The sequence below is a fragment of the Xiphophorus couchianus genome, chromosome 17, assembly GCF_001444195.1.
Source record: "Xiphophorus couchianus chromosome 17, X_couchianus-1.0, whole genome shotgun sequence".
Taxonomy (NCBI): Eukaryota; Metazoa; Chordata; class Actinopteri; order Cyprinodontiformes; family Poeciliidae; genus Xiphophorus; species Xiphophorus couchianus.
The window spans coordinates 8,122,302-8,147,903 of NC_040244.1; the positions used below are offsets into that span (position 1 = coordinate 8,122,302).

The 25,602-nt window shown below is 37.4% G+C and overlaps 1 protein-coding gene across 10 annotated transcripts in view; it reads left to right on the top strand.

Annotated features, from left to right (window-relative positions):
- Positions 1 to 25,602, top strand: part of ppfia2 (PTPRF interacting protein alpha 2) — a 120,055-nt gene that overhangs the window by 69,571 nt on the left and 24,882 nt on the right. For all 10 annotated transcript variants that reach the window (XM_028043407.1, XM_028043410.1, XM_028043412.1 and 7 more), the window contains 6 exons: positions 13,660 to 13,761; positions 16,569 to 16,733; positions 17,358 to 17,432; positions 21,999 to 22,109; positions 23,683 to 23,904; positions 25,226 to 25,372. In XM_028043407.1, coding sequence (XP_027899208.1) covers positions 13,660 to 13,761; positions 16,569 to 16,733; positions 17,358 to 17,432; positions 21,999 to 22,109; positions 23,683 to 23,904; positions 25,226 to 25,372 — 822 coding nt within the window. The remainder of the gene's footprint in view (positions 1 to 13,659; positions 13,762 to 16,568; positions 16,734 to 17,357; positions 17,433 to 21,998; positions 22,110 to 23,682; positions 23,905 to 25,225; positions 25,373 to 25,602) is intronic.

A 25,602-nucleotide genomic window follows, 5' to 3' on the forward strand; every position in this document is an offset into this window, starting at 1 on the left:
GTGTAAATGACAGGAAACAATAAATTGTGGGTTCCTGTCATTTTAAGTGAGGGATGTGTTTGCTCATGTGTTGCTTTACTGTGAAGCAAGACAGATTAAGAGACACCGGGGCCACAGTAAGGCGACCAAGCAAAGCAAAACATCTGGCCATGGAGCCCCTGAGGAGCTCTGGGGCATTAGCCTCCCAAAGACAGCCGCCTCAATGTGTGGACCAATCGCATCGGCTGCTTGGCACGTGTGCGTGTGTAGCTTCGCCATGCCTCTCCCAATCATCTCACCAGCTCTCACAATCAGTCTGGACCAGGCAAAGGAAATCTGCCCCATCATCGCCTCATTTTCAATTCACAGCATTCAGTTGCCACCTGCTGAAGCCAATCAGGCGTCTTCGGCTCGTTAATGAGCCAAGTGATCATTCAGTTGGTTATTGGTCAGATTTCCTGTATGCATTCAGCACGCGGTGCATGTTAATGCGCTCCAAGTTGTCCGTGCAGCATGTCCATCCATGCATGGCTCTTACCTTATTAATCCTTCTTCTTCTGCTCTTTTAATTTCTGCTGTTGGAAGAACCAGGAGATGATTAAAGTCCAGACTGCCCTGCACACACAGTAAAACACTCAGTAGTAGAAATGGTAACTGGATAAAACGATTTGTTAATTCTGATACAAAGTGAATGAATTGGCTTGATTGAAGTGAGCTCTCTGAATATCTTTGTTTTTCCTGAATGAAGAGCTACTCTGAGGTGGTCTCCTCTATCAAACAGACCTTTTATTAAATGCCAGAGACTCACAACACCTCGCCCCATAACATTAATTCATTTTGAACAGTGCCACCGGCTGTTTGACTTTGCCTTTACCTGCAGAGAAAAGGAGGAGGACACATGTCAAAGCTTCTTATCTTCACTTCCAATCAAAAAGTACAGTCGTGGCTGTTGATTCCCATAAAGACGGTGACTGGAATAAATGTGTCACGTATCCATGTGTGCAGCATCTAACACAAAGTATCTGCATGACAAAACCTTGTTATTATGAGCGCCTTGACCTTTAAAAGCCAACACTGCTGCTAGAAGATATTTTGTGTGATTCATGAGTATTAGATGGGGCTCACTGAGGATATGAATGTTTTTTGTTTTTTTTTTCTTTTAGTGCTGAGCTTGACCAATCCTCATTCTGAGCCAGCAGGATACCTGGGACATCATCTCCCCTCAACTGCATGACTTTGATTTTCACTCATGTTCTTTTATTTCAGTTTGTAAGACTTTGCAGGAGCGAAGGCTGGAGGAGAGCGATAATGGTGACTGCACAGAAGCTGCTCAGATGATAGGTGATAAGTGATGGCAGGAGCAGAAAAAACGGACATGTTATCTACCTGATTGTTACTAAGACTCCTCAGTAGAATCTGACCATTTTCTATCACTTTCAGAGACTTTTGCAACTTCTGTCAGGATTATTTTTTCTATTTTACTGCTAAACAGCAAATAACCATTAAGTTCAGTCACATTTATAGATATATTATAGAAAGAATGTAAGGTAAAAATACTTAACACATGATTCCATGTTACTGTTCATCTCTGCAGAACAGTTAGGATTTGAAATAATTACAGAAATATAAGTGTTTAGATTTATTAGATTTTATAAGATTGTGATATTATTATTTAATATTGCACAAGTGATATCTGTTGCAAATAGGTGAAAAATCTCGGGTTTGGGCATGAAGGTTGATGCATCTGATTGAATTTATTACTAGCATGCAGGGTATCATTGCATAATGCCTGAAATGCCTGAAGAGTCAATTAATTACTCCAGCCAGTCAGTTTTTTGTAATTTTGTTATTGCACACAATCATGTGATAATAATTCTATGCAGCTGTAATTCTGGATAAATTATATAAAAAATCTATTTTATACATTTTTAGAACTGAATGGAGAACCATTTCACATCAACAATAAAAGTAGATATTTTCATTATTCAATTATTTGCAAATAGGGATGAGATCATAAAAACGACTCACATCAATGTGATTTAGGTAAACCTTCAGTTTAAAAGCCACCAGAGTGCAGGCGCTTTGATTTTTCACTTTGCTATTTTAAAATGTCCTGTCATGCAGGTTGATGACTTATAAACTACATCTAATGCAAACTTGTATATGGGCTATAAAGTAGCATCAGAATTTATCATCCTGACACCTCTTTGGTCTCACCAGATGGTAGTAAATGTTAATAGCGAGGTATTAACTTTTATACCGTACATAAGAAGCACACCATCCCCCCTGAGAGCTTTCTGAACACAGCAACAGTGAAGACAATTTCTGCACTGATTCAGGACTTTTATATACATGCAAGAAAACTCTTGATATCTCTACTTTACTGCTATGTTTTCAACCATCCCCGTTCTATTTAAGGTGCATTCTTTTTAAGGACCTGCAATAAATAAATCTGAGGTTCAGGTCAGTGGATCCTGACGTCCCCTGGGGTTATGGTTGGCTTTTCAGTCTTAGAAAGCATCCATGAGAGGCAAAGAGGTGAACGGAGTGCAAAACAACCATTTTTTTCTGTTTGTGGTCATACAGTAGTGTACTATTAAGGATACAAACATCATATATATAAAGCTTTTCTGGTGTTTTTGTTGCATTGCAGTTAAAAAGAGCTGTCCTTTGTTGCCTTCCAGCTTCTGTGAAGAAGTGTTTCTCTTTCTGGATTATTTCAGCAGGAGTTAAAACCTCAGACGGTGTCCTCCTTTGATGCACCGAGGGTGTGTGTGTTCATCTTGGCTGTTACAAATGTTATCTGCGAGGACAGGGATTTAATCAACATTGCTCCAAACCCTGTCCTCCCTGTCTACTGTAATCTTTGCAAATCCCACCACTCGTCTGATGAATTTTCCAAACGTGGCATCGCGCCCTCACAAAACTGCTCTGTTCCTCAGCTGGTTATCTGCCCAAATAAAAGTGCCATTCTTGTCTGAAAGCCACACTTTGATTTTACTCACCGTCTCTAGCTTTAGTTCCACCTTTCATGCTAAAAAGCCCCAGTTTCTATTCATTTCTGGTATCTTGTACTGATTAAACATGCATAGTTTTATATCTCTGGCAGGTTTTTTGCAAAATGACAAATGGATGATGGTTTAATTTTTTGAATGCTATTTTTTCTCTTTATGACCCACTGTAAAATGTGTCCCAACCATCTACCCTATCTAGATGAAGAAATGTGTTTTCACTACACAATGCTGCTGCCAACATAACCGCACAAATAAAAGCCAGCTAGAAGCATCTCAAGGCCTAGCATGTTGTAATAAATTGCATTGAAGTTTGTGACCATGTGAAAATTTGAAAAGTTGATAAAGTTTTACTTTGTCAGCTATTAAGTTTTTTGAAATTTCAACATTTTCATGCTTGGTATCAGTAATCTTAGTGATGCTGAATTTGATGCTTTACTTTATGCGGCCTCTTATTTCCATTTTTGGACATATGAGTGGATACAAAAAAAGCAAAATCTGTCTTTGAGGAAATTGTTTTGCAAACATTAGTTAGGTAACCAAATGCAAGGACTGTGACAGTAACAAGGACAGTTACCTGCTTTTAGTAAAAGGATGTCTACGAATGCTCTATATGCAACCTTTTGTTGCCAAGACATTGACGGAACAAGAAAAAGTCTACCTAAGAATCACAGCGTTGTCTTCTAATAAATCATTAGTTGCACCATCTGCACCAAAACATGAATTCTGTTTTTGCCTTAGCCTGAATAAGAAAACGTAGAATCCGCAGTCGTGTGAATCATCATCTCTTCCTGAAAACGCTCAGCATAGCAGCCAAGAAGCCGTTGGTGCCGTTTTGTCGCTGGAAAGAAATGGGTGCTACTGGAGCATTTTTCTCCCTGTGTGCAATAAATGATGGATGGTGTGACATGTCAGGGAATGCTTGTTTGTGTGTTTCACAGAGATATGCAGCTTTGCAGCGTGCATGGGTGACTTATGTTATTTAAACTAAATGAGAAGAGTGTGACAGAATGTTACATGTGGAAAACAGAGAATGCAAACTCACTGGATAATAAAATGCTCTTCCCCTCCACTGACCTTATTAACATGGGCACTGCTGCACTGTGCATCTCATTGGCATCAATTTATCAGCATGCCAAGTACACTGGAGCTAAATGTGTCAAGTTGAGAGTGTCGCAGAACAAATGTCTCTTCAGTACTTTCTTTCATTCTCACTTCACATTCATTGCATAAATGTCCACGTGATTCATAAAACCAGGTTATCTGTGCAGAAAAAGTTCGATAGCTTCAGTGTTGTTCTGGAGAATTAGCATAATTTAGAAGCAGCTTTTGTGTATTATTTGTGGAGGGAGAAAAACTCCAAAGGAAAATAATAAACCAAAAATAATTAGGCAGGTGTTACTCATACAATAAGTACAACTAGGTTTACAAAAGTTTAAAATGTTTTATATTACCAGATGTTTTGTAATTTCATTCGTTTTTATGTTGATATTTATCAAGGATCTAGCCACTAAAAATGCAACAAAAACTTTTATTTCTAGACATATGAAGAAATAAAAGTGCAGCCATATATTTTGTCATCTTTTTTTACTTTTCTTTTCCTGTTGAAAATGCATCTTTGCTTCCAAGTTTCCTCTGAAATGTGTTGCTCAATACTCAAAGTGTAAAGGTTTGCAATAATAACGGAACAGCATTTTTTTCCGTTATTAAATGGTTCCAGTGTCTAGATGTTGCTGATCGGTTCCATCGCAGCTCATAGCCAGTGTTGTTAAAGCACGCCTACAAAAAGACTTTCATGAGTGGCCTTGACTTTAAGAGCTTTGAACTTAAATGTGCTGTTTTTCCATATGAATTTGAACCAAGCGTAACTTATGTTGCTATCATTAAACCTCTTTCTCTTCAGGAGAGTATTCTCCTGTCAAATGAGAAAGTTGCTGGGCAAGGTTAGCTTCTTTATGCAGAAAAGAGTTAGATTTGTATTGAAGGGAGATGTTGGTGACGAGTGTCAGTGTATCTGCTCATACATCCTTCAGGGTGCTGTTTGTGTATTTCAGTGTGGGGACACATTTCTGACAATTCTCCTCAGATTATAGATAGAAGTGCTTAAACTGACGTAAAATACATAAGTTTGATCTGATTTAGCCTTGGAAAGTGAGGAACATTTTAAATTTTTTTTTCTTTTATGAAAACTTCTGGTTTCAAATGTGCATAAATGCAAGACAAACTCATTTAAATTAATTCTGTAAATAAATGTTGAATGCTAGTAGATGGTGCAATGTAATTCAAATAAGTATCTCAAACTTCAGTTTCAATTTTCTGTGTGTATCATGAATAAAGTTTTCAAATGTCTTGTTCCACTTTGGTGAAGGTTATCACCTTCTTTTTTTATGAAGGTGAAAAACTATTTCAAATTCAATTGTGCTTTTTTACTGCTGTTTGAAGCATTAAACAGTCTTTTGGGCGTTTTTCTGTGTCCAGAGGTAGTTCATTCTCTGCTTTGATATTGTCCTTCAGTTTTAGCCATGAACAATTTCAAAGCTAGTTTTGGAAAATGAGGGTGAAACAATAATGGTGGTGATGCATTAGATCGTTTAAGACCTCTTTCATTTTGGTTCGTGTTGTTGCTTTGAGAGAAGGCTGTGGAGTGTTTATCTTAACGGGTCTGAATCACTGCATAAATTAAGGTAGCATCTTCTAAAACAGATTCATGACTTGTCCTCAAGGTGTCTTCACAGAACAGAGGAAAAACTCTTTCCTTATCAGCTAAATGTTGTAGATTTACCGACATCACGCAATCAACCCCGGTGCTCTCTGTGTTCAGCCAGGCCTCTTCTTAAAGAATCTTTCATCAAATGAAAAAATAAACTACACTTATTTTATTGTGTATAAAATAAGATTTATCTGCAAGGCGGAATTTTAGAGGCTGAATTTGAACTTTAAAGTACATAAAGACACATCAACGTTGGATGTACATACATTAGCCTCTGGCTTCTTTATCTCTGCTAACTCTTGACTGCATTCTCTCTGGATCCGGCCATCGTTTGAAGTTGTGATGAAGTTGCAATCTGTCAGAAAAAAGGAATAGTGCTTCCAAATGCTCTAATTGTAAAATGTTGGAGGTTCTTTTGGACAAAGTGACAGCAGGTTGTATCCAGTGAGTGGACAGCAGGGCGGAGGAAAGGCAAATACTGTGTTTCAGATGAGGACAGAGTGATGAAAGCATTCAGGGTGCTGGTGCAAAATTTGTCGCCTACCTTCAAAATCTTACCATGAACAAAAAGAGCTTCACTGTCAGGACATATGACCTTTTTGAATATTTGAAGTTGAGGAATTGAGGCTGCTGCTGAGCTGGATTGAGCGCAGTGGTCATACCTCAAGGTCTCCACAGATCCGGAGAGTCCGACCAGGAGCCGCTGTGACCGATCCGTCTTTATCAGCCAGACTGAGGGCAGGAATTAGGCTGGCTGTGTTTCTCAGTGGGTCACTGTTGTTGCTGCTCAGCAGGTTTCTAACATCATTCCCTTAAATCATTCAGCTTAAGGCATTTAAAAGATTCCACGTTTTGAAGTTTTTTCAAAGAGTAAGTCTAAATGTTCATCTAATATTTAAACTAGAATAAAACTGAATGCTTGGTCAGCCAATAGATGTTTTGTCAGTGTGTCATGTCTATGCATTAAAACTAGATTCAGTAAATTAGAATGTCATTGAGAAGTTTGTGTATATCAGGAACTACAGATTTTGCACACAGACTGATATTTTTTAAGCCTTTATTTTGGTTAATTATGGTAATTTTTCTGCTTAAAGGTAATAAAACACAATATTTAGAAATGTTCGCCCCAAATTATGTTGAATGCTTAAAGATTGTCTGAAAAGGGACTTTTATTCTAATAAAAAAAAAGCCTCATGTGACTTTAAATGCTTTTGCCTGGTGACTAAAAACAGAAAAAAAAACTTTTATGGGCAATTCCAAAAAAAATTGTGCTGAGTAATAATTTTACTTTGGAAAGCACTCAGAACTGTCTTGTTGCTGAAATGCTCTATACAAATGAACTTGAATGAAATTTTAGTAAAATGCATTCAAGCTGCTTGTTGTGAGACAAAATGTGAAGCAATGCAAAGGATATTCTTATTGTCTTTTTGTTATATAAACCTAATCAAACATAAAAGGAAATGCTAAACGGGGTTAAAAAAAAAAGTACATACATTAGGCTGTGGATGAAATTATATTTTAACAATATTTGTACCAGTTTAGGAATATATGATTAAAATGTCAGTTGTAAATAAATTACACCCCAATAGAATTAAATATATTTTTTACTTTAACTTTTTTTGTGCCTTTTAAAAAAAATTTTAATGAGTAAAATCAGAGTAAAAATAGTTTTGCCCCTCCTCTATCAGCAACCTGAGGGGTGATTACACATCTCTAGGTTTTTATTTGCAGCATGTGAATATTTATGTAACATGATCTTATTGATATTTTGTCTACTGTAGCTCAGCATCTCCCCAGCATGTGTACACATTTGTTTACTGGGGGAGGTGGTATTGATAGCAGCATGCTCTTCTCATTGTTTATTTATAACCAGCCATGTTTCCTCTCCTCCTTTTAGTCTCAGACTGTAAATATCCTGCTTGATTAAAAATTGAAGACATGTTGTGAACCCTTCTGCTGCCCATGGTATGTCTGAAAAGCTCAAATATCATCTGTTGGTTCACTTTATGAGAATATAGTTTCTCAAATCATAATTATTTTCCAGCTGCTTGTAAGGAGTTCTTTGGTGTGTATTGTGCTTTTTGTTAATCATCTTTATTTGCCTCATTCTAGGATGACTTATCAGATTTGCTAATGTACATTTCTGTCCAAACACTTGAGGATTGACTGCTAAAAAATGGCAGGCTCATCATTGCATGGATGACATGCTCTCTGAGACTCACCCAGTGAATCAGCAGGCTGTCAGTCACAACCGCCACCTCTGCACTCCTGAGAAAGATGCACTGTTAGCAGGGTATGTTTTTAGCTCGGAATCATGACTTTCTTGCAGAGGCACACCTACACTTCCGATAGGAGAAAAAAAAACCACAGCAACTATCCGATGCTGTTGTAATTTAGGCCAACAGTCGCCCACTCAGAGAGGAAGTCTTGGCCACCGATTCATTTAGAGTTCAGCTGTCAGACACTATACTTGCACACTTTCATGCACACATATTGCAGCGCTGTGCACTCTGCACAGGTAATGAGAAGTGGAGAAAAGAGACAGGGGGCTTTATTGGTCTGGTGGGTCTTGGATAAAATAGTGAAAGTGAGGCCTAAAGGAAGGCTCAGACCATTAAGATTTCTGGATCAAAAGTTTGGGGGAAAAAGCAAGCCTCAATCATTAAACTAAAATACATTGTAATCATTGTTTAATTTTTTTTAATTTGTTAAAAATCAGATTGGCTTTTGATGAAAACCACATTGAAGTTTTCTACTTTATTTTTTTTAGCACAAATAAGTGTTTCTATCTTCTACTTTCCTGCTGCTTCAAAATCATAGATGCACTAACAATGCTGTGCATGTGCATCTTCACTTTTGCTCTTTTTCTCCTTCAATCTTCCTGCTCTCAAAATGTAGAAAATGTACCATCACTCCAGTCATTTTGCTGTTTTTTTTTTTTTTTTACACCAATATGCTTTCATGTTGTTTACCAAAGACGTGCCTGTGGGCTGCTGGGTGGGTTTACTGCAAATAAAACCTCCAGGTTTTATTTTTTTTTCTCTCCTTTAGGAAGAATTAGGCAAAAATAAATATCTGAGTGGAAATAAGCCGCAACCATTTCAAAATAGTTAAACCTTTTCTATAGTTAGATTATATTTTTAATATTAAAACTTCTTGAAAAATAGTAAAAATGTTTATTTACCACAGTTTTATGAAAGCAAAGTCTGGCTGCATGCCAGAACATACAGATGCTGCTATTTTAAAGCATTTGTTTGTAAATGACTTCATAATATTATTAATATATGATGTTGTGTTGCATCGTTGATGAAACTCAGTTGTTATTCCAAACGTATACGTGTTTATAACCTAAATATCTCTGTCAAATGATGTTTCAGCAGAGTCTATAATCTGTCAAGCATCCTGACAGGGTGGCCTTTGGGAGGATAACAGTCTACAAAACATTTCCTTCCCCCTGAGGTCACAGCCTTTTATTCAACTTGGCTCTGAGAGGAGAGACCGTTTCGGAGACAACATTTTTAATGGCGTGCTGCACCGAGAGTTTACGGCTGTCTGATGCTGAGGAAGGCGATGTTATTGGAGCACCAGAGAGGGGATATTCTGATCCGATGCAAACTCTGCAATTTGCAGAGGGGCTTTCTCTTAAGAGGAGGTGACTGTGATTAGCTGCACTCCTGTGAGAGGGAGATTTATGAGCTCTAAGCTTCTTTTTTGCCTGACCTGCTGCACACATTTACAAGTTAGAGAAACATCCAAAGAGGCTAAAAAAAAAAAAAAGTGCTGCGTAACTCCCGGGATTTATTAGAAGGTATTTCTCAAGATGGTTTAGAGAAGCATGAAATTATGATAATCAGCTCTGGGATGTGAATTTTTTTCTTTTTCAGATTCCAAATCTGATTTCATGGAATATGTAAAACAGGAAATGTGAGTTATGTATGTCGGGCCAAAACTAAAATAACACAAATTTTCCGTCTTCAAAACACCTCATTGTTTTCTGTGCGTGAATTTTAGGTCAGCTCCCTGCAGAGATGACTTGGTTACCACGCCAACACGTTTTTGCCCCTATCTCCTGTTGCTATGGTAACAGCTCAGATCCTGGTTGACCTTAGCTTTCTCCACAGATACACTCGGTCATTAACTGAGCAGGCATTTATTGTACCAATAATGAGCTTCTTTGTCCCCAACAGTTTGACCCCGAACTTCAGTGGGCTGAGTAGAATGAACTTTTCATTGGTCCTGATCATCTGAACAGGATGCACTGTGGCCTGGTTTTGTTTCTGTTGCTTTGGGAGCAGTAGCACTGTACCGCTTCTGTAGCTAAGTTCACTGTTTTTTAGTGTATTCAGCAAAAACCGTAGCTGCAAAGTGGGCACAAATGATGAGGCCTCTGCCTCTGTGCTTGGTATTTATTATGAGGTGTTTGTGCTGATGCAATGCTTCTGTTGTGCTTGGTTTTCTCTAAATGTAACTGTGTGCATTAGAGGCTAACATCTGCACTTTTTCCTCTTATACAAAGCAAACATTTGGTTAACCGTTAGGTTGGTCAGAGTAAACTTTGTAAACCAAACTAACTTAGTTCAACTGTTCAAACAATCTGCACTTGTTTCATGTGCTGCTGTGCTTTAGTTAACTGGTAATTTAGGTCTGTGGACTCTGAATGTAGGTCATGTCCAGCCTGACCTGATGGTGGATTTTCTAGCATGCCTTCTAACAAAGAAAGAAACTGAGAACTGTACTGTATAGCTATTTGTGTGAAGGAGTAATTACTTGGAAAGAAGAGTCAATTTTCTTCTCTCTCCAGCATTTTGATTTTACACCTTTGCATCTTCCAGATTATTATATTGCTACATTTTACTTTTAGTCAATAGCTGTGATAAGCAAGATGTGGTCAGCATTCTTTAGAAATTGATTTTTGTTCGAGTTTCTAAAGAGGCATTGCTGTGAGTTGTAAAATGGTTGCTTAAAACAGAAGGAGTGAATGGAAGCAGCTGGAAGTCACTTACTATACAGAACAGTCTGTGTTTACTCCTGAAATTTTAACCAAGCTACAATAATGTAACTTAAAGTGTTGCTCTGATATCATTCCTAATGGACGTGGTACATGGCAGAATGTAAAATACTGACATTCAGTCAGTATTTTAAGCAACTTGCTTTTAAAACTTACAGAGTTTATATGTTTTCCTTTTTCTTGGCTCAGACACTGAGTAGAGGGGGAAAGAAGGCTTCCAGCTGCACCCATTTTTGTTGTGGGTAAAACCATGGATGTGAGAAGTTGGTGAGAGTGCAATAAAATTTGTCCTGATAACTTTGGGGCTGAAATCAAAATAATCATTAAAACAATGTAGTAAACCAAAAATGTAAGTGTTGTCTTAAGTTTTTACCACATTACCTTTTGCAAGTATGTAAATGCAATAATTGCATTTACATCTCTGAGAGCAAATCTGTTCAATAATTTTCATTTTGATATTAGGTTTAAAGTTTGTAAGAAGGATTGTGTTATGTATAGATTGCTTGCACTCACAGGAGACATTTAAAAAGCAAAACCCACAAATTTTTACAGTAGAACCTTCAGATTTTGTCACCACCGGTTCTGTGGCCATGTTGACTCCATGACAGCGTCTCTGGGACAAACTATCCTCCATCCCTCCGCCACGCGTCGCTTTTTATCCTTCAAGCCATTAGTCAGCTTGAGGCTCATCTCATATTCACGTGGAACACTATTTGTAGTCGTAGGAGAAGTTTACCCTCTTCAGTTTCACATTACTGACCTTTTCGGTTGTTGGATCCTTGTGAAAAGCATGTTTTCACTCCAGCGTGCCATCAAATGGCTACTCGTTCATTTGTCAAGTTTCACTTTGAAGTCGCAAAAGAGTTTCAGTAATTGTGTACAAAAACAGCCTAACCATAGCTATAGGAAGCCAAATTATCGCTGCCGAAATTACTTAACTGCTTTGAACGAAAAGGAAAATATTTCATTGGGAGTCCTTCATGTCACTGCTATTAAGATTTGTGGGTTTTCTGGCACCAAAAATACGTTTGCTATAAACACTTTCTAAAGTTATATGAAAATCCCCACATGATTCTTTATCTATTACATAAGACTATTTTTTAAAACTGTTTGCTGTTTGAAACAAACATATTTTAATGTCTTAAGGACAAAAACAAAGTCATGTAAACATGTACAAGCAAGCCTTTCTTTCTTCTGTGGTTTTTTACAACATTTAATCATTTTACGGCGCAGAGAATCCTCCTCCTGCTGTACAAGTTAAGTTCTGGTTCCTATAAGGTTACTCATTGACCTAGAAGCCTTACTTCTGGTCAGATCCACTTGAGTTAAAACAGTTCAAAAGAAACTTTCATGTCATTCCCATAGAGGATTTGTCTAAAGCAAAGAGACATAATATGAGTGCACTACCTGGAATCTGCGCAGCACCGAGTTGTTGTCCTTGACTCCTGAAGGACAGATTAGAAACGGATTCATAACATGCAAGACTTGTAAACAAAACATGGTTTTATTTTTTTGTGGTACAAAGTAATTGCATTTTTGCACACTGATACAAAATATTTTCAATTAATTATGTTATTGATCATATTTCTTTTGGAGCTTCAAACTAATATTGATCTTTCAGATTAATTTGACAGAAATGTCAAATAAAGCTAAAAACAAGGTTCATAAAACTGACAATCTTTTGCCATTTATTCTTTCTTTGAAAGATGTTTTAATTCTTTTTTGGTGTTTTTTATTCAAATAATTGCAGCACATGTATTTCTGCATTTAGGCTTTGGTTCATTGGTTTATGTTTTAAGCAGACTTCCATCTTAAGCTAAGTGTTTATAATGTAAATCAATTTCATATGCCTTTTTGTAGAATGTGAGAACAAGAGAGTAATTTAATTTAATTAAATTTGTTAAAAATACCAATTGCAAGTGACTTTTTTTCTTTAAACATTTTCCTGCTGGTTTGAATTAAATCCACAATTTGTCCCTTTGGAAAGTTAACCACAAATCAAAAGTAAAAACTTAACTTTAAATATGTTGCACCGACAGTTATGAATTAATACCTAATTTTTAGAAACATATCAACTTTACTTTGTGACGATATAAAATATTCTCAGTTCTGCTAATTTAGTTTGATCTCACGAACAGCATACCAATGAGAATAAACTAGATACTATAAAATACCACAAAGATGTTTTTAACACAAAAGACTGACAACACATTTGCAGGATTTTCAAGCACTATGCACTAAATTACAGAGTTTATATGTTTTCCTTTTAAGGAATTCTCAGTTGAAGTATGCATCTAAATCTTTAATGATTAGCTTTCTGTGAACCAGCAGGAAACCAAAAGTACACTCGGAAAGCTCTTGAGAAAATATGCCTTCTAGCATTCAAATGAAAAGCATAGAACCTGTCAGGAGGAAGTTGTTAGTAAAAGCGTATCTCGCTAAACTGCTGCCTCCTCAACTCTGACAGAGATTAGCAGCAGAAAGAGAGACGAGGTTCCCTCTGCAAACACGATCAGTGGGGTTTCATTTTGTTTGGGTTCTTCTAAGTCATCTCGGTCACTGCTTATGTTGTAGTGTAGAATTTTCTGCTGCATTTTTCTGTTGGCTTATAGTGTGTGTGCATCAGTTTGAGCAGTAATAGCAGGCTGCAGTGTTAAGTAGACGGGCAGTTTTGCTCTCATTATCTTGGAGATTGAGTCATATAAGCTGTTCTAAAGGTGTGACAAGTACTTCATCCCTTATACCTGCATATTGTGATTGACTGCAAACATGTTAGCTGGAAATTCAAAACTTTCCGTCTTTCAAAGTCAAATTCTTTCTTTATCTTTTAATCTTCACGCAATCTATTTGAAACACAAAAGCTGCTTTATAACTGATTCGATCATTTCCAGCTTACTGATGGATTTCTTCTGATCCTGACCCATCTCGTCCTTTTCTATGTGGTTCTGCAGGAGTTTGCTGCGCTGACCAAGGAGCTGAACGCCTGCAGGGAGCAGCTGCTGGAGAAGGAGGAGGAGATCTCTGAACTCAAAGCTGAGAGGAACAACACCAGGGTATCTAATGCTCGAATCTTGCATCAAACTTACATTGTGCTGGATCGGTCAGTTCCTCTCCAGCTGCTTGTACTACGAAGCTTCCTGTGAGGAAACAAAGTTTTAACACACGTCTTACAAACAGAAGCAATGAATCTGCATCAATTTGGTTTTCTTCCATTAGTTTTGTTGTTAACGATGAAGTTGGGTTTTGTTTTTTGTTCTGGCGAAGCAAATATTTATCTTTATGCATTTTTCCTTTTTATTGGTTCACATTTTGGCTACCCCACCCAAATAAGCAGCTCTTGTAGCAGTTTAAGTTTGTCCAGGTGGGTTGGTCTGCTTTCAGAAGCTCAGAATGAAAGCAAGAAAGAAAATAAAGATATGACTATTCTTTGTCAAACTAAGACCCCTGAAATATTCTAATATGAAAATGCAAAGTGTGCAGATAAAGAGAATAATGGATCATTAACATGGCCTGTACTGGCCCCAGTAAAGACATGGGAGACATTTGTGATGTAGGTCACAGTAAATACAATCACAAAGTTTAATAAATGTCTTCTTACTACTCCCAGTATCTATGTATTTGCAAAAGATACAAATAAAGTTGGGATCCTTTCATGTGGACAAAATAGCAGCAGGGGAATAAAACAATATAGAGATATTTAGTAATGTTAAAAATGTGGATGCATAGTGCTTGAAAATGGTCAAATCCAACCAATAGACCTGTATTTCCATGACAAACGAATGTCTTTAGCATGGAGATGGAGGAATACATTAACAACTTGACCTACATTATTAATATTAATTGTCAAAAAGTGGTATTTCTAATACACAGCCTTGAGGGACACAATTTGTGACAGGTAACCAGAAGAAAGACTAGACTACTCACAGAAAGATTTTTTCCCACATTCCTGATATTTTATGATGTTTCACTTCCTACTCCAGAATTTTGAATATGATCCTCAGAAAAAAAGGAGGCTGACTGCATATTTTGATGAACAGAAATGGAAGTTAGTCTGCAAAAGTACTGAACCAAGCATCTATACTGATATTCTGCCTGGGAATTTTCCACTTCCTCCACATATGAGTGCTCAGCAGTAGAATTAAGTGGTGATAATATGCAGAGTGCTCCAACTCAAATACTCTCATGGGAAATAGAGCCAACTTGTAAATGTTTGGGGAGGCAAAGTTGTGCATGTTCACTTTTAAAAAACATTCTCCTCTTAAAAGTTGTAAGCACACTCTGCTGTTGCCAGATAAGACCGGTTTACTTTTCTGCACTGATTTAGTTTTCACTATTTATTAATTCTGCTAAAGGACTATTTTAGCACATCTCACTGAGAAATCATGAAAAGAGGTGCAAAGAAACAGAAAACGTCATTTTCACACTCGCTTAATTATCGCCTCTAACTCTCTGAAGAGCAACTTTCAAAGCAAGCTTTAATTAAACTTGGTTTTGTCACTGAAGGTGTTTTACATTTCATAATTAAGTTTTGTAAAGCATGTGCAGACAGGCAGTGGACTGAGGGGCTGCAGTGTTGTCTGTGGAGACATGTAAACTTTATTGACTGTTAGGATAAGTGTCCCAATCGAATGACATGCACGTACAGTTAGACTCGAGAGGGTCTGGAGACATGAAGCATGTCCAAAAAATAATAAAGCAACGGTTGAAAAAATCTGCCAAACAGGATTAGAGTATGTTCTAATTCTGGAAGAAGCTCAGTGTAAACACTTCATGACTGATTCAGCTGTGTTTGTTCTGTTGACGTTGCAGGAATACGGAGTACATGATGACTGCTGCTCCAGCTCTGAGAGAGATAATTCAGATGGAGAAGCGTTTTAAATTTGCCCTTTTTTAGACGCTTATGTTTCTCAGAAACATGAGAATGACCACTTTAATTTTTTCTAATGGTAAAATATAATTGGTTGCATTTTTAAAACTATAATCGAATGTATACTACTTCCAGAGCATTTATTTTAATGATGTAGTAGAAAACCAAATTGACAGTCCAACCCCGTGTGAGTTCAAAACTGCTTTCATTTGCAATAAAAGTTTCCTCTCTTAGCCACAGTAGAAACTCATGTCAAATTAGAAATATTTAAAATATTCTTGATGTACTAATTATGAAAAGTTCACCACTGGGACTCCTGCATTTACCTGATGATGGAATCAGTCAAACTCTCTTTTACCTTCTACACTTTCTGCTTTCTTTTGTGTCTCACCAGAAACGAAAAAAAAAAATTCTGACCTTTGCATAAAAATCCCTGTTTTTGCAGGTGACAATCTTGAATCAGTTATTTTGTATTGTTTACCCTAATGGAGCTGTTAACAGGGTGACAGACATACAGTAGATGTTTGGTTGTTATTAAGGTGTGACCCAGTTGATTTCATTTTTGACTAATTCTGCTTTTTAAGCCCAAATACTATAAAGAATGTGCTGAAGGTTCTATGTTGGTGCCAGTGATTTTAAATATGACTCAAAATGAAATAATTTCATTATTTCCCTTGAATTGCTTCCTAATCCTTATTTGACTTTTACAATGGGAAACATTTTTGTTTTTATGATATATTCACTACATGCATATACAACAAAGAGCAATATTAATGTAACACTTTCATAAAGAACGTGGTGAAGCTTGAAAGTGTCTTTTAAGGTTTATGTTTTAATATATATTTTAGTCTGTATATGTGATCAGCACAACTAGTGCTCAAAGACTCGCTTAGGGAAGCGTGTCTGGTAAGATTTTTTTGGTTGTCTGTTCAGCCAGCTGTTTGAAGCTTTTCCCTGTTTTTAACAAATAATCTGTGCATGTGATTTTCCCAGTTACTTCTGGAACATCTGGAATGCCTGGTGTCCAGACACGAGCGGTCACTCCGAATGACGGTGGTCAAGCGTCAAGCTCAGTCCCCCTCAGGGGTCTCCAGTGAGGTCGAAGTCCTCAAAGCACTTAAGTCCCTGTTTGAACACCATAAAGCACTCGACGAGAAGGTACATCTGTCACCAGCCGTGTATTATTTTCACTTCTGTTGGAGGGAAAAAAACCTATATTTTTGTATATTTGTAAATGAATGCAGAATACTGTGAAACAATATGGGTTCCTTATATATTTTAATAGAATTAATATGTTGATTACTGTTTTAAACATTACTATGAGGCTATTTAACTTGAGCATTTGTTGGCACTGTTTGTTTTCCACAGTTAGATTGCTGCTTTTACCCTCTATTCCCCCTTTGTGATCCACAGGGAGGCTAGCTTTCAGCCTGACCCCTAAATGCTCTCATCTGTTAAGGCTTGATGTTTTGGGTGGTAAAATTGTCTTGTGACACTGGGCATATTCCCAATGTCAAAGTTTTTAATTCAGGGTTAACTCCTCTGAGATAGTTGAAAAGATCAGAACAAGAAGGCGTATTGAAACAAAATTTACTTTTAGAATCAATCAGGGCTCCTTTTGCGACTTCAAAACCACATTTAAGCATTATCGTACAGACATAAGCAGAGAAAAAAATTATTTATCTCTTGACGTGTTAATCAAAGCTTACCTAGATTGAAATTTAAATAATCAATTTAAATGAACATTGACTTAAATATTGTTTTCTATTTTAAAATTTTCAGGTCAGAGAGAGACTACGAGTATCACTGGAAAGAGTCTCTGCCTTGGAGGAGGAGCTCACAGCAACCAATCAGGAGGTAACATACTGTGAGCCTATATGAAATAATAGCTCTGCTAATATTTAAACATACTTACTTAAATACACTTTCATTTATTTGCTGAATGTTTGAATGGGTAATGAGACCCAGGCCAGTGTATTTACTTCAGTTAAGACTTTCTGCTGGTTAATTTTCTTTAGTACAAGAAATGCTAGAAATAGAAATGAGAATGAAATGAGAAATGATGAGAATGAAATATGCATTTTGTCATATTCCACAAGTCAATGCATCACTGGGATTTCAGGTGAAAGACAAACACAAGTATCTGTGAAGTGGACAGTAAAAGTTTTCATTTGTTTTTACATCTCAAAAGCTGCAAAATGCAATATGCTTCAATCAGATACCACTAAAATAAAATCCGGTGCAGCCAGTTGCAGAAAGCATTTAATTTCACTATAACTCTGTTTTGTGAAGGCCTTAGAAGTTTGTTTGAGCACAAACGCCAATATATTTTTTGTGCCTCACCAATTTTTACAGGAATGTACTGTATATCCTGCTATAAACATTTTTTCACTGAAACTCGGAACCTGCAGAAGAATACTCACTGTTTTTAGATCAAAGTTGCTGATGAGCTTCGTGTTCCAGACCAGCAGCCTTCCTCTCAGGCTGCACACTGGCTGCCAGTTCCCAGTCTGTCACCAGTCACGACACAAAGAGGAGGAACACTTGGACTTTTTGTGGTTGTCACATCCTGACAGAGTTTTGGTTGGAAGGCACAAAGAGGAGAATATAAACGAAAAACGGCAATGAATGTCGATGCCAACTGTGGTCAAAGAGATGTGTGCTAATGAGTGTGCAGGTGTGTCTTTAGTGAATGCTGAAAAAGTATGGAGACCATAATCTTAGTTGGAATGAAAAGTGTTTTAGAGGAGATAGTGTGAGCTCAAGTGTGTGTGAAATCAACGATTCTTTTATAAAGAAGTGAAAGTTATTTGACAAGCCTGTAGTTTTTAAAGTTGTTTTTCTTTTTTCCTAGAAGAAACTTGATTTTAACGGAGCATTTGAGGCACTGACAGACACGACGGTAGGAAATGTAGCACCATTAGAAATTCTCACACCACTGAGCCAAGGTTAGAAAGCCTGTGCAGTACATCCGCGAGCTTCCCCCTTATATGCGGTTAACAGCGACCGCCAGCTGTGGGCAGATGAGTGATCGGGCCTAGAGGCAGCAGACAGACGCTTAAACTGGCGTTGCTGAATAGAAATGTCTCACTTCAGGGGCTCCAGGGAAGCGTGAGCAAGCAAACTGGTAATTGATTTTGGATGGAAGTCTTGTATGAGTCCCATTTCCCTGCGGGCATTTTCACAACACTACCGTGCCTGATGAAATCAGCACCCTTTGACCTTGTGCAGTCACAGGTGCTTAAGTGGCCACACACTGATTACTGCAAGGGATTCTAATTTGCTGCTATCAAATCAAATGTTATACTGGATTTGTTGGAATCTATTTAAAGATACAATTAAAGTAGTGAGTTTAACAGTTGAAAAGTTGCACTACATGTTTAGAATTGTTTTTGTTTGTTAAAGTGAAACTTAATGTCACACAAAAGATGCTAGTATTCTTTCTAGGATGCTCATTGATCTTAGTTGACAAAATAAAGGCGGACATTGTCTTCTGCTCACAGACAGAGAGCTGAAACTTTGTTAACTTTAAATTTTGTTGCAAAGCTAGTGAGCTCTTTTTTATGCTGTACACAGACGAAACAAGGAACCTTGCAGGTCTGTCTCTTGCAAAGCATATATTTGCATAATATTGCGCAATACTTTCCCAAAGCCTGTTTGTTTAATTGTTTTTTAGGATCTTTCTGAGTGGACAGAGACCCTTAAATTTTATGTTAAGATCGATATCTTATTTTGTACTTTTATTTTTTTAAATTCCAAAAATCTTCAATTTCATCTTTAAAGTTTCTTACAGATAAAGTGTACTGAACAGTTGGTTACAAATACCCTAAAAAAACCTGGCATTTTAGGGAAAATGAATGCATTATTTTTGGCATTTCCAGTAACAAGTTTATTTGTTTGGGTCATCTGCATCAGACCTGAACATTTTGTGGTCTCCTTTTTAATATGATGAAGAATTGAAAAACCATTGATTAATAATAAATCTAAGCAGTAGGTAACACTGCTTGGGAAAAAAATCTGTATTTTAACATGAAACCAGATCCTGCAGAGGATTCAACACGTCTGAAGTCATATAATCTGGTTAGTCCCATTAGAGATGAGCACTGCAAGCACAAATACCATCTGAATATGGAAATTGTTGAATATCAGAACATTTAGCCTTCATCTTCAAAAGGTATTGTTGAAAACAAGGCGGCCATTTATCAAAACAGTCATATCGTATGTGAAGTCCAAGTTTGATATTGGAATATTTAAACATGAGTGCCCATCCATAGATGTAATCAGATTTATTTCCACTGTGCTACCTTTAAAATAACCCAAATATAGCACAGGAAATCAGAGCAGAAATGGCTTTATTTTGACTTCAAGGAAAATGTTTTTGTATGAGGAAAAAAATTGGGGTTATTTTTTCCCATTTGTGACTGATTGTAATTTAAGTAGACTGCACCAAACCTCCATGCTACTAGATGGATTCAATCTTCTTCAATTCAGTAAATTGCTTTGCAGAAAATCAAAATCACCCTTCACTCCTTCTAATAATTCGATTTCTCCTTCATCACGCTACTTCGGACATTTCTCATAACGTAAAATTGTTGTAAAAACATATTGTCCCTTTCTTTTGTTCTTACTATTTTCTCCCTTTCCTCTTAATGGAGATGGATCAACAACATCAAAAAGAACTAAAAGGCAGCCTGTTCATTTTAACTTGTCGTTTCTGTTATTTTAGAGCTGGAGATGGAGTATGTGCGTCTCTCCATTCATTATTTGTTGGGCTTTCATGTCAGGGGTGGTGTTGGTGTTTGATCTCTGAGGTGGAGAAATTGCAGACGATCTCGGGATAGTCGAGGACACATCCAGAGACGCGGTTCTGACCTCATTAAAATTAATGAACAGAAATGCTCTGTAGTGTTTTAACCCTCATTGTACGAAAGCAAAGAGGTCGTTCCACAGACTTATTTATGCTCCTGAGTCAGTGGCAGAAGTCGGTGTCTTTTAGCTGGATCATGTAAACAATTCTGTTGTCATTTATGCCCTTGATTATCCTCTAAAGGAAAAATATATAACACAAAACATGACCTTGTTTCTCTAATATTACACTGTAGCGTTCATTGTGCTTTTACGCAGGATGACGTGTTTAAAACAAAACATTAGTGATGCTGGGAAATCCTCAAAGAAAAGCCAGAGAAAACAGAGTTAAGGTTAAAGCCCGATGAAAGCTTCTGAGAACTGAGAGCACAGATCCAGCCTGATGGAGCATTAACATTCTCCCAGCACATCTCATGGATTGTTGTTGGAGCTGCTTCTTTGCTTGCAGAGGGATTATAGTTAAATAATCTGAGCCTTTTGTAGCTGAAGTGCTTTTGTGACCTTTACTGTAAGGAGGATGCTGGGGGTTAAAGCAGAGCAAGAAGCACAAGCGGGAAATGATCAGAGAAACGGACAACTTATGCAACACGGCAAATTACTTTGATCCTTCCATCATTTCCTCTCTTCTCTAATCATCTTCCTTTCTTTCATTCCTTCAAATATATCCTTCAATATTTTATCCTTCCTTTCTTTCACCCGTTTTTTGTTTCTCCTCTTTTTCGCTATTTTTCTTAGTTTCTTCAATCATTCTCTTCTTAAAGTTTTCCTACTATCAGTCTTTGACTTCTCACTGCTGAAGTTTTCCTCCTCATTTATAAAATTCAATAAAAGAAATTAAAGAAATTCCTCTCCTGTGTAAACCATAGAAAGATTCCTTGCTGTTGAATGGTAAGATATTAAAAGATACAATGCAGCAGAAACTCCTCAGACTTTTAGACTTTTATACAGACACAGGTAGTAATGAACCAGGAAATCCAGCTGTGTTCAATTTCAGCACTAACTCAACTCCTCCTCCCTCAAAGGAGGTTTTTCTGTTTACCTTGAGAAGACTGTCGTCCAAAATGTAGCCTTACATTGTTGTTATTAGGGGAATTAAATGCAATCACAAGGAAAAACTCTTTTAAAAAGCTGAACTAAAGTAAATACTAATGCAGAGGACTCTGGACTCGGGTATTTACTTCAGCTCTGGTTTTAGAGATCCAAGGAGATGCATTCAGTTTGAGGTAATTTTAAAGGATTTTGTTTGAAAAATAAAGAAGCATTTTGTATATACAGAAGATATGTGCAGGAGTCACTTAAGAGATAAACATTGTGTCACTAAGGAACTGAATGTAAACATTATTGCTGGTCATATCCATGGTGATGTGCTGTGATTTTATGAGACTTCCAGCTTCATTGTTCTGTAAATTCCTCTGCAGTGACCTGCTGTAATGTACATGTTCTACTAGCTGATTGCGTAAAGTCACATTATTATATCTGTCATTTTAAACATTGTGCACCATTGGCTCTGTGAGTAATGAATATTTTCAATTTATACCTGTGTTTATGATCGTGCAGATTGTGGCCTTACGAGAGCAAAATGCTCACCTTCAGAGGAAAGTCGCGTCCGGTGAAGGAGGCGATGACCTTCTGGAGGGCAGTGAAGCGCAACAAAAGCTCCACGGCAAGGTGAGCGTCGCCGGATCTCAGGTTTCTCAGGTTTCTGACTCTAAATAAAAATAAACTGTGAGACATTTATTTAAAGGGAATAAAGAAAATTTCAAAATCCAACAATGTCATGCAAATATATTTCCTTAAGAGACAAATTTGTCTTTCTTTTAAGAAAGGCTGGTTATCTTCTTTCAGGGAGCTGACAGGAACGTCTTTGTGCACCAAGCAGTCGATGAAAACTATTGACACTCATCCAAATTCTGCTGCATTCATTAAGAGGACTATGAACTAAATTTAGGCAGTTTTCGAGCTGTAACTTGACTTTGGCATAATTCATTTGACATCTTGGTCAATGAAATCCACTTGGAAGTCATGATCATCCTACCCTCCTTTACTGAATGTACTGTCAATTTGGAATACTAACTTCAAATCTCATGGAACTGCGTCTTGTTTCACACTGATTTTGCTTTATATTGGCATCAGAACTTCAAACCTCATATCTGATGCTAAAAATATTTACATGCAGACAGGCAGCTGGATAGTTGGTTAGCTCAATGGGAAGGCTGTTACTTGGCTGGTCCTCTGCAGGCTGCAGCTTGGGGGAGGAGAATAGGCGGCTGTGGAGAGTAGAGATGAAGAGTGCGCATGCTGAGACGAGAGGTAATGAGAAGACGGTTATCATCTGCTCTGTTCTGTGGAGATAAAATAAAGGAATATAAACAGAGGCTGTTTTCTGCATGTTAATGTTTAGCTGCGTGTTTCTCATATGATACGACGAAGGCAAAGTTTTAACCTTGCGGTGGTGGAGAGGTTTAATCATTCAGCGTCACTGCAGTCACGAGGACTGACAGAGACGCTGCTGCAAACACCATTAGCTGAGAGTGACAGCCTGTCCTGTGATGTAAAATATACATGGCTGTGGCCTTAATGTGGCAGGTAGGAAGAGGTCAAGGGCAGGAAAGGTCACGCTTTCTTTTATTTTTAGAAATCATTAATACTTTTCTGTTCTCACTCATAATTCCTTAAGTGTTTATCTTATTTTATCTACCAAATATTTATTGCTATGAGGTAAAAATAAACTTTTGTGAGAGATAGACACGTATAGAAGTTTCAGCCGTTGGATGGGAAATTTTATATACCTTCTGCTAGTATTGAACCAAAATCACCTTTATCTGAACATGTAATCTCTAAAATTTGACTTTACTTTGTAAACTAACTAAACTCTGTAAAGACTGCATGCTGCGGCTATGCACTAAAACACCTAAACATTTGCTAAATAAAAAAGAGACAGTGGTTAATTTTGGAGATAAATCAGTCATCTTCCATTTCTGTTTTCTGTTTCTGGTGCTATGCTAATGAGTCAACTTTTAAACAGCTTTCAATTTAAATAAATCAGAAATTCTCCAAAAGTTCATGGTTAGGTTACAGCATAAAAATTCTCAAATAAAGTGTGAACCTTTTCTTATTTGTCCTCAAGATGCTTAATGATCTCTACTCATTCTTAAAGAAAAACAGTTTCTTGAAAAGTGTCAGTTATATGGGAGGTGTTTCTTTCTTATGTTGACCTTATACCTGTTGTATCTCCCTCTAGCGTCTGTCGAACGGCTCTCTGGAGTCGGCCCGCGAGGCGAGCCAGGTGGTGGAGCTGCAGGATCTGCTGGAGAAGCAGAATTACGAGCTGGCCCAGATGAAGGAGCGCATGTCTTCTCTGTCCTCCAGGGTGTCCGAGGTGGAGCAGGAACTGGAAACTGCCCGCAAAGACCTCATCAAGTCAGAGGAGATGAACAACAAGTACCAGAGAGACATCAAAGAAGTAAAAGCGCATGCACATTCATACGCACTGTATGCACACATTGAAAAGAGGGAACCATGCATATTTCTAAGTTGGGGAGAAAAAAGGCATGAAAGAACCCTTGCAGTGGTGTGAAAAAGCTGGCATATCAAATCAAATGTGTCCATGCCCTGAATAAATGGACATTTTTCTCACTATTTAAAATCAAATCAAACTAAACTTTCTCTCTGTTAGCCCAGTTAGAAAATGTATTTTTCTAAACGCTAGAATACATAGTTTGCAGAAAATTTGGCCTATTCCTCATGGACTGATCTGATGTAGCATTTTAAGGTGCTTAAATGTTGCAAATGTTGCTTTATAAGCCACAAGTCCGTCATAAAGTATTTTCAAAATGGTTTAAAGCCACTTTGAATGTGCACATTTATGCTAAAATGCTTTACAATAATTTTCTCTCATGGTATTTAGCAAATATAAGTAAGTTTGGCCATTTTTTATGGATGTTTGACAATGAGAATGTTTATGTATTCATCTGGTTTTAATCTCAATCTACAGCAAATATCTGCGTACGTTCTTAAAAATGCTGTAAAAATTTCTACATTTCTAATATGTTAATTGCTGGCTTGCAAATATTTAGCACACTGCAAGATACAGCAGAGAATATGAAGAAAATAATTCTCCAATAGCTGACAGCACAATAGCACAGCTGTGTACTTGTCCACTGTGCCTATGTATATAGGTTGATACCCCTTTGAACCACAGCTGAAATTACTATTGATTGCTAACAATGCAGGCTGAGGCATTTATTGCAGCCTTATTAGAAAGATGGCTTGTTATCACCGTTATCTGTCGTTTCTGAGAGCTGCAATATCTATCCACCCTTGCATGATGACTATTTCTTATTGCTTAGTTGGGAAAACAATGTAAGCTTTTTTGTCTCCTGTAGTTCTTTGTGCAGGAAATTAACTCTCATAGTCTTTGTGGTAGTGCCGTCACTGTGAAGCAGAACTCTGTTGCAGTTAAGTTCAAATCTGTGTCTCTGTCTTTAAAAATATTTCTTCTCTTTGGAGTCTGACTGGCTTTGTGCTTTGCTCATGCAGAAGTCAGTTTTTGCTTTTTGAGATTGAACCTGTAGTTTCTCAACTCATTTCGTGCAGCTTTAGAGAATTCTGCACAAGTATTCTTTTTTTATCATTATTTTACTCTATGAAAGTATATTTTGTTGTGTATTTCCATGCATTCATACATGCAGTAAACATAAGCAACAACTAAAGTTCTGATCTAACACAGAAGTAAAAAATAAACACCAGGATCTTGACTGTTTTAACTGATAATTGTGCGCAAGGTCATGTGCCAGAAGGAGGACATGGAGGAACGCATCGTCACGTTGGAGAAGCGCTACCTGAGCGCGCAGCGAGAAGCCACATCTGTGCACGACATCAACGACAAGCTGGAGAATGAGTTGGCCAATAAAGAAGCATTCCTTAGACAGGTAGGTAAAAACTGCTGAGGATCTAAAAAGGCTTGAAGGTTAATAACTCAAAGATCTCTGTAGACTCTGAAGCCAGTTTACTATGAGGTACTCCTGGTTTTGTGTGTCTTAGATTTTCCCCTGAGGTTGGACCGTTAAAAAGTTTCTTGACATTGTGTAAGATCATTACAGAGCAATCTGGAGCAGTGCACGTGTCTGATAACAGGTCTGATTACTACAGACGTTTTCTA